This window comes from Parasteatoda tepidariorum, chromosome 10 (assembly GCF_043381705.1).
Source record: "Parasteatoda tepidariorum isolate YZ-2023 chromosome 10, CAS_Ptep_4.0, whole genome shotgun sequence".
NCBI lineage: Eukaryota > Metazoa > Arthropoda > Arachnida > Araneae > Theridiidae > Parasteatoda > Parasteatoda tepidariorum.
In genome coordinates this window covers 50,318,879-50,329,165 of record NC_092213.1, presented here as the reverse complement: position 1 = coordinate 50,329,165, position 10,287 = coordinate 50,318,879, and the positions used below count along the sequence as shown (strand labels likewise).

The window sequence follows — 10,287 nt, the reverse complement described above, 5'->3', positions numbered from 1 at the left end:
CCGCAGAAAATGATTTTCACCATTTAATTTGATCAACCAACATGCAATTTTTTTACAAAAGGAAATTAAAAATGTTGGAAGACAGTTACAAAAATTTTATTTTGTATTTCATTATGTTTCAAATAGGGCACTAACTTTTTCAATCAATTTATATTAGATATTCATCATCTATTATGAATGTACTGTCAGAATGTTGGGCGAATTGCATCATCTACTTCCTCATTGAAAGACGCCAGAAAGGAAAGCCCGGTATCCACGGTGCTATCAAGTCCAGGCGGTAAAAGTCCTGAATAAATTAATAACTAACTCTTTTCCATAGAACAATCTACTTAAGCTTTCTTTCCTGATCCGGCAACCCTGCGTGTAGGCAGCTCCCACCGGTCATGATATTGCTGTTAAACTTATTTCCTCTTTTTCTATTAAATGTTAAGTTAGGTTATGAAACTATTGTCTTTTTTTCCCTCCCTTGTTCCACTAACTCCTACATGAATGTATATGAAGTACGAGGCCCCAATCATTAACAATTAATAGCATAACAAAATAAGATTAGATAACAAAAAAAGATTAGAATCTTTTTAAATACACCTTGACATCCAAATATGACCATGACATATTTATTAAGGATAATTAAAAAGTAATTTTCATAGATTTATTTTTAACAGAAAATATTTGTAATTTAAAATTTCTTTTTTAGAAAATTTATTTTGGAAAGCAAGATATAAATTGAGGGATAGAATTCAGTCCTGAATTTTTTCAAGACCGATTTCAGTCCCATTGGACTAAAAAGTGGTACATATGTAAAACTTTAATATATAAGCATAAATCTTTCTTGCTTTTTGTTATGGATATGGCAGAATTTTAATTTAATAAAATTATTTACCATCACAAGGTTCAATTTAAACTAAAACTTCAGAAAATTTTTTTTTTGACTTTTCCAGTTATTCCCAGAAAATTTCAACATAATTCCCAGCCAATTTTAGTCTATTCACAGCAATTTTTCATCAGAAAAACAAGATATGTGGAATTCGAAATATTAATTCTATGTGAAAATTGCCTAATGAAGATATAAAAATTCAAACTGAAATGTCGAAATTTTACAAAAAATTATTGGAATAGTAGTAAATTTTTTTAAAACTAAGAATATTATTTTATTTTCCAGTTCTCCAGGAATTTTTTAGGTCTAAAAAAAAAAAACCTAAACTTAGCACCCAAAGAAAAAAACACTATAAAAGCCATTTAAAAACCTATTGCATAACATTTTTCATTTAAAATTCCCAGAATAGAGATCACTTAGGTAGGGGGTGCACAACCTTTATGAGTGAAGGTCCACTTGCACAGCAGGTTGATTAATGAAGGGCTGCACGCTCATTCAGACATGTTATTGTTGATGGCAAATATGATAATTTTTATTAAAAATTGCAGTGTTAAAAGGAATAAATTTTTTATCAGTAAAATTGGTAATATATTTACAGAATATATATTTTTTCTCTATTTTACCAAAATTGATTTATCAATATACATATTGGGAAAAGAAATGTTTCTTTTTTAATCATATCAATTAATACAGAAGTTCATTTTAAAATAAATTCTTGCAAAAAAAAAAAAAAAAACTGCAAGGCTTTCAGAATGAAAAGTATAAAAAAATAAATTTTTAAATGAGTAATATAAATTGCAATTTAATATTTTGAAGAAAATTTACAGTTTAAACAGAAATCCAAATAAAACCATTATAGTAAGAAGAAAAAAAAAGATTCAATACTTATTTAATATACATCAAATATTATTTTTATTTCTGGAATTATTAGAGGTTTTATGAATTTTAAAAAAGAAAAAAAATTTTTTTTTTCTCCTATAAAAACCATTGCAGCTACAAAAAATCAAAAACTAAATTACAAACAGTGGGCAGCTTAAAAATTCTTGTTTTCCTCCACTTCTCATGTTGCAATAAAATTGCATTAAAAAATATCAGGATTCTAAATACCTTGTAAAAATGCATGGTGCTAACTGAAGAAAAAAAATGGTGGAAAATAAATTGGATTTACAATGAAATGGGCACAAAATTATGTGAAAAAGTGATTATTTAAATGTGCGACTAGAAACTCGTGTGTTGTAATATCGTAGCTAAAACAAAAAAAAAACGGGATTGTCAAAATCATAGTGAAAAGTATCGCAAAAATTGGGGGGGGGGGGGTATCTTGTTTAAAATTACAATAAAATCAACATGAATAAAGTGTGTCAATAAGAAATTATTTAAAATTTGCATGTTACGGTAAAAATCTTAATTTCTAAAACCACATGAGAATGTTGAGCAATAACTGCCTAAAAAGAAGTTTATAGTTAGTACTCTATAATAGAAGTTGATAACTTGATAAAATTGATACAAAGCGCAGCAAAAAGTGATAAGTTAAATGCACTGTTTAAAACTCGCATAAAAAAATAATTAAATGCGCGATTTATAGCTTGCACGTCATAATATGGTATCAGGATTTTAAAAACCAAATGAAATCAGTAGTCATTAATACAAAAATAAGAAGAAATGATCAAAAAAAATGATAAGATTTATGATATCGGCAAAAAAAAGCAAGTAAAAAAGTGGTTACTCAAATTTGAAATTCGTATATCGTCATATTGGGTTTTTTAAAAACGACACGGAATTCCAATGGAAAAAGTGATCGAGAAACAACACAGACTTACAATAGAATCAGCGCAAATTAAGTGCATAAAAAATTTTCTTATCTTTCAAAAAGAAATTTTCTCTCTCTCATTGTATTCAGAGACTTCTCTGGATTGCAGACCAACAGTCAGCAGATCGCAGGTTATGCACTTCTATCTTAGAGGAATGATTAAGAAAAAACCCAAAAGATAAGCAGAGAATCTTTTAAAGCCTTTTTAGAAGCTTTCATAGCAGTCTATTAATCAAGTACCAAAAGTGAACTTGAAGATTAAGGCATTGAATATCATTGTGACAGAGCCACAATTTTCTTAGAGTAAGGTGGGGATCTCAAAATTTTTATTTAAACATTTTATTTTCTTTTAGTATGCCTTAAAAAAAGCAATTTTTTATTTCCAAAATTTAATTTTCTTATTAATACAGTAAGTAATTTAAATACAAAATTAAAGAGACTAAGTGCTATGTTTTTAACTAAAATATTTCAAATCTAAAAATTTAATCCAACCAGATGTAATTACAATCATTGTTTAATTTATATTATGGTTCACTTTCATATGACTAAATCAAAATAAGACTTACTTAGATTAGTAACTTTCTTTTAAGTCTTACACAAAACAAAAAATTATTATCAAACCACTTTAAATGTATATGATTAAAATTCAACAAAAACTTTAATGCTAAATTATCGAAATAATTTATTTCTGATAAAACTAAGTAAACGGTTATAAACAGGCAGGAAATATATTCAGCTGTACGCATAGTTATATATAATCATAATCAAAACATTGTATTCAACTAAAAACTTCATTTTAAATTGAATTACAAACTATATAATTCTCTCTTCACCAAAAACAAAGAATTTAGTCACATTTTAGGCTAAAAAAAAGTTCAGTACTGATTATTTAATGCATAATTTCTTTTTTAAAGGAGATTTCAACAAATAGTTTAAATATAGATAACTGACTAAGTAAGCTTTTAAAAAATTATTGGTACAGATATATTTCTTGCTTAACCTAAATAAAACATTTACTTAGCTAAATTTGAACAATAACTTTTAAAAAATAGTGTAAATATTTTTTTTAGTTTCAGGTTACATAGACCAATTTTCCCAGATACAGAACTTTATATGATAAAATTCGTTTCAGCTGAACCCCAACTTTATAAATAATTAAGTATATAAAAACAATATAATAAAGTATGTTAAAACAATTCTGAGTGTATCAACTAATAATTGACTATTACTTGATTAAAAACTTCATTCACCTTAAAAAATACATTTATTTTTGAGGTGAATGAAGTTTTTAATCAAGCAATATCATATCGCTTCAGTTTCTAGCGATTATTTTTTCAATAAATAACTACCTTATTTTGAAAATATACAATATGAGGAAATATTTTTAAATTTGGATTCATATCAAACAAAATAATTTTAATTATCAGTATAAAAAAATGACTGAGAATTTTCCTTAATTTAATAATAACTTGACATCCAAAATAAAAAGAAATTTATCAGTTAATATTTTTTATATAGCCTTGATCATACATTAAAAGACTTAGTACTTTTTCTTTCATTCTGTCAAATGAAATTGAGTAAAATTAACTTTATTTCAAAAGTTTTCTTTTCTTTTTATGTAAAACTTCATCAGTTACTTTTCTCTTTTTCTGAGAAACTCCATTAACTAATTTTTTCTTTCTTTGAGAAACTTCATCAGTTACTTTTTTCTTTTTTTGAGAAACTTCTGTTACTTTTCTCTTTTTTGGAGAAACCTCATCAGCGACAGTTTTCTTTTTCGACTGAACTTCATCAGTCGCTGGTTTATTATCTTTCAGGTCACGTAGCAAAGGCGTGCTAGATTTCAACACATCCTCCTCCCATCTCTTTATCTCCTGATTATCATTAAGTTGAAAATGAACCAATCTTCGCTTTTCAGATATGAAAAAGCTATTCTCTTCAATTTTTATCAGTATGGCTTTTAATTGTTGGTTATACTTGGGCACTCTGCACAGCTTCATGAAACTCTTAATCTGCAGAACAGCAGGCAGAGCAAGTTCAGGAAAACCAATAGTATGTGAGTATATTTTCAAGTATTCCATCAGCAAATTGCATACTTCATTTAAACTGGCATCTTTGAAACCTGCTTCTACTAACTGTGACTTAGTAACCTTCAATGCGCAAGAAAACTCTAAAGGTTTAATGCTGAAATTAGACTTTTTGTTAAAGTCGATTATCGTCAAGATTTCAAGAATAAACGGTAAAGTTGGAATAAAAGTACCAGTCGATTCAGAGATAAACATCAAAATTTTAACAAGATGAATCCGCAATGGAATATATCTTGCGGTTGGGATTAAATTTAATGTGCCAACGATGGTTTGCACAAGAGGATAAATTAGAGTTTTAATAGCATCAAGTTCATAGAGTCTGCATAGCAAATGTGACCAATGCATAAGACAATGTACATATTGCCAATTGTACACAGTTTGGAAAGCTTCCTTCTTCTTCGTTGTTATAGCATTACGTAAATGTATACATAACTGACGAATATAGATAAATGAATGTTCATAAGCTATTTCTGCATTCAAACTGTAAACTTCTGTCAAAGAACGCTTCATGAAATTTATCATTGGCCAAGTTGTTGGGGAAGTAAATTTGGTATTTTTAATGTAAGCAAAATACATTTCCTTTAAGACTTGGTTAAGGTACTCTTTTGAAAATGTTCTTGTCAATCGAACAATTATAATCAGCGATAAAACTCTCACGGTTTCTTCTTCGCCACTCCATAACACAATCATTTTTTTCACGAGGTTTCTCGCCAACTTAATAAACACAGCATAAAATGGAATTAAATGAACAGTGTGTTTTAATAGCAAAGTTGTGATATGGGAATTATTCATAATCGAAAACAATTTCAGCAAATCAATGAGATAAGACTTTATGGGCATCATCATTTTCTTCCAAAGTTTAGATTGAGTTGGATCTTTCTTCTTTTTAGATTCCTCCTTAGAAAGTTTCAAAACACTACACAAAGCTGGATATAATTCGATGAGACACAATTTAATTACCTCATTAAACAGTTCACTATTCTTCATGTTAGCTTTTTCATTCGAACCATCGGCTTGGTGTACAGCAGTTCTAAAGGCTGTAATCAAGGCCTTGCAGAGTTTCACTGAGGGATTTTCTCGAATGTTTTCTTTGATGTATTCTAATTTATTGACGGAAATTGATTCCTGCAGAGCTTCTTCTTCGATTTCATCGTTGTCATCTTCTTTAACCTCATTATTTTCTGAATCATGATCATCACTTTCAGATTCTCTGAAATTCAATAGATCCTTGTCGTTAGTTTTGAGAAATTCGTAGAATTCTGGGTCTTTAGATTTCAGTCTTTTCAGCGAAGCAACATGATCGGATAGCTCCTCTAATTCAGATTCGCTTCCAGACATCTTAATCTCGAATAATTTTAAAAATTACGGACAAATGTAATATCTACTAGCGAAAAATTGCTTTTTTGTTTACATTGCGTGCAAAAAACGTGCACACAAGCTAATAACGATTCAGTCACAGTTAAAATATGGATAGTGTCTTCTACACTAGGGAACGCTGCAAGCTCGGTAGCGCCTAAATTTCCGGGTTACTGTTTGCGTTGTATTTTAAAGCCATTTGGCATCATTGTGTTTTGAGATTCTTGCAAACAATGTATTTGATTACTTATTACTTGTGTTTACAATGCTAAAAGTTTTAACCCTAACGTAAGATGGTGCACAGCTTGCAACAACAACAAAAAAAAAAAACAGTATTAAACTTATGGAAAGAGGTCATATCATGACTGCCAAAAATTCGAGTTCTTCAAAATCTAGCAACCATGTCACCTTTTTTAACAATATATCTCTAAAAAACTAAAGCAAATTTTCACTTTAAACTCACCAGAATCAGTTATTAACATTAATATCTTATGAAATATGGCAGATTTGAGCTCAGAAATCATCTAATTTATTTCTTTTATTGAAAACAAAATTATCCGTTTGAAAACATCGTCTCTGCAAACTTTTTAACCGCAACTAGAGTAGGTGCCGAGCTCGAGATTGTTATTGTTTACATTTCTATTGAAAACAGAATCCATTCAACTCAGATAAATTTTATTAAACTTTATTTAATTGAATTAATTTTTGAAGGCTTCTCGTTGCATGTTCACCGCTGAGGGATTGAGTAGCCGCCTGATTGGTGAGAAATACTTTCTGGCAAAAAACTCACCTATCAAGTTCTCCATTTTTATCGATAGCAATCAAAAGTGTGTGAATTGTAAAAAGCAAGAACAGACTTTTTAAGAATCAAGGCTAAAGAAACATTCACACTTTATTTACACAAGCGAATTTGATGATTTGAACTAGAAAGTGATTGGCGAAATACATTGAAGAAGCATTTGCCTTGTATGCGAAAAATAGCGTGTGCGAATTCAGAGATTTGAGCAAGAACCTGATAGGCGAGTTTTTTGCGGTTAAACTTATATTCGTCGATAGATATATCATCACCTGTTTCGCACAAGTCTTGCTCTCGTTCGCATCTCCGAATTCGAACACGTGAATCATTCGAAATGATTCAATCATTCGATTCTCCATATCATTCGAAATGGAACTATGACTGCAGCCGAAATAGGATGGGACTTGAGACCTATTGTAGTCCCTTATGCTGCAGCAAATTGAGATGACTTCATGTTAATGGACAGGAATTGCAGGCCACATCGTGGTAACTAGGTGAATGATTTCCTTTTGGAGGAATGAATTATACGAATGGATTGGCTAGCGTGTTTTCCGGACACGAACCCTATTGAACAAGTTTAAGACATTTTATGTAGACGAATTGCTGTCCGCCTACCACTCCACGAACTCTCCAAAACGGGAAAGAGCTCTTCTGGAGGAGTGGAACAGAGTACCCCAGCCTCTCATTAATGACCTCATTGATTCTAAGTATCAATGGTGTTCAACGTTGCTGGCCGTCAGGGGGAATCATACCCCCTACTAAAAACGGTTTTCTTTTAAGGAAATAACTTTTTTTTAAATTTGTTTTTCTCCCATGCCCTTATATAACCTACTACGTCTGTCGATAATGTATCAATCATTCAAGCAATTCTTCAGTTGCAATAGCAATCCACAATCTTAATATCCTTTAATTGTTTTGAGCAGTGTATATATATATATACAATTTGTATATGGCTAAAGCTTGATAATCAAAGGTAAAACAAATCAAATAAAAGAGTTCAAATGCGCCACAAAACTTGAGCTTCCAAAGTTTATTTTGAAATCATTTCGACTAGTTATAAACATAATGCTATTCATCGAAATAATTTTTACAGCACTTAAAAATGCAACCGCCATGNCTCGGTCCCTACGCAGACTGATCCAAGTGGTCACCCACCCGCACACTGACCGCAGCCAGTGATGCTTGACTTCGGTGATCTGCTGGAAACCGTGTCTTAGCGATCAGTCCACTGCGGGACGATTTCCTTTTGGAGGAATGAATTATACGAATGGATTGGCTATCGTGTTTTCCGGACATGAACCCTATTGAGCATGTTTAAGACTATGTAGACGAATTGCTGTCAGCCTACCACTCCACAAACTCTCCAAAACGGGAAAGAGCTCTTCTGGAGGAGTGGAACAGAATACCCCAGCCTCTCATTAATGACCTCATTGATTCTAAGCATCAATGGTGCTTAACGTTGCTGGCCGTCCGGGGAAACCATACCCCCTACTAAAAACGGCTTTCATTTAAGGAAACAACTTTTTTTTATTTGTTTTTCTCCCATGCCCTTATATAACCTACTACGTCTATTGATAATGTATCAATCATTCAAGCAATTCTTCAGGTGCAATAGCAAACCCACAATCTTAATAACTTTAATTGTTTTAAGCAATTTATATATATAAGTGAAAGTCAGGATGAATTTTTTTCAAATCCAGGAAAACATCCATTTTGTTGATTAGCATGTTAACAGACTGTTTTTACATAAAACAATAATTGTAATTGTAATTTACAATTTCTTTGACGAAGCACGTTCCCTATAAGCGTGCCAGTTGCTTTTGCAAATGTTCCCCAAAAAAAGTTTTAAAATGCAGCAGCGGTTTCCAAATGGTGTTCCGAGGATCCCTATTGTTCTGCGGAAGAGTGAAATGGGTTTTGCGAGTCAATACTTTTAATGAGTTTAGAAACGTTTGATTATATATAGATACAACCTATAATATTTATAATTTATTTAATAATATTTATAATTTATTCTTTGGGTTATTTTATGAAATTATTGCAGTTAAAAGGCCAATGAAATTTGAATGGCATTTTATCATATATAATGCCATTCAATATATTTCTTATAATATTATATTAGAAATATGAAGAAATTGAATTGAGAAATATTAGAAAATTGAATGGCATTAAATATATTTCTAATAATATTATATTGAACAAATTATGAAAAGAACAAGTCCTTATGAAATATTGCATAAGTATTTCCTATCGCACTTTTTAAAACAAAATATAAAAAATTTTAATAAAGAAATATCTTTCCTTAATAACCATTTTCGTCTGCACTTTTCATCTCCAGGTAAATCATAATTCGGTTTATTTTATTCATTCACGTGTACGCACAAAAAAAATTTAAAAATAAAATAAATGAATAAATAAAAACAAATTCATGGACAAAATTGTGATCGTTTGATGGATGGTGTTTTCAATAGAAATGTAAACAATAACAATCTCGAGCTCGGGACCTACTCTAGTTCCGGTTAAAAAATTTGCAGCTGCTTACTACATGTTATTCTGATAGGCGATGTTTTCAAACGGATAATTTTGTTTTCAATAAAAGAAATAAATTAGATAATTTCTGAGCTAAAATCTGCCGTCTTTCATAAGATATTAATGTTATTATGTAATTCTGGGGAGTTTGGAGTGAAAATGTGCTTTAGTTGTTTTGTTATTTATTATTAAAAAAGGTGACATGGTTGCTAGATTTTGAATAACTCGCTTTTTTGGCAGTCTTGATTTGGCCTCTTTCCATTTGTTTATTACTGTTTGTTCGTGTTGCAAGCTGTGCACCATCTAACGTTATAGTGTTAACACTTTTAGTATTGTAAACAAAAGTATTGTTAGCATTGTAAACATAAGTAATAAGTAATCAAATACATTGTTTGCAAGAATCTCAAAACACAATGATGCTAAATGGCTTTAAAATACAACTGAAGCAGTAACCCGGAAATTTAGGCAGTCCCGAGCTCGCAGCGTTCCCTAGTGTAGAAAACACCATCCATTACGATCACTGGTTACCCACTGGTCAAATGCTTTTTTTTTCTTTTCTGGATGATTCCGATAAACACCAAAACATTTCAAATCTTGGGTTGCAAAAATTGTTTCAATTGGGTATAATATGAAAAAAACACAACTACTTCGATTTAGTAGGAACAACATATGACGCAATGCTAAACCAATGGAATTTAGTTGTTGTTTATTTAGTTATTGTTATTAGTAGTTGTTGTTATTTGTTTTAGTTGTTGTTGTTTATTTAGTTGTATTTAGTTTCAATAACTTTTCTTTATAATGCAATAAAATCTGGCGAGCAGCTATTTAAACGATC

At 30.5% G+C, this 10,287-nt stretch overlaps 1 protein-coding gene across 1 annotated transcript; it reads right to left on the bottom strand.

The window, feature by feature from the left end:
* Nucleotides 1-4,176: 4,176 nt before the first annotated feature.
* Nucleotides 4,177-6,307, bottom strand: LOC107447164 (Nucleolar complex protein 2). Its single transcript, XM_016062016.4, has one exon. It carries the CDS (start codon nt 6,107-6,109, stop codon nt 4,274-4,276), a length of 1,836 nt encoding a protein of 611 aa, XP_015917502.1. The 5' UTR covers nt 6,110-6,307; the 3' UTR covers nt 4,177-4,273.
* Between the last annotated feature and the right edge of the window lie 3,980 nt (nt 6,308-10,287).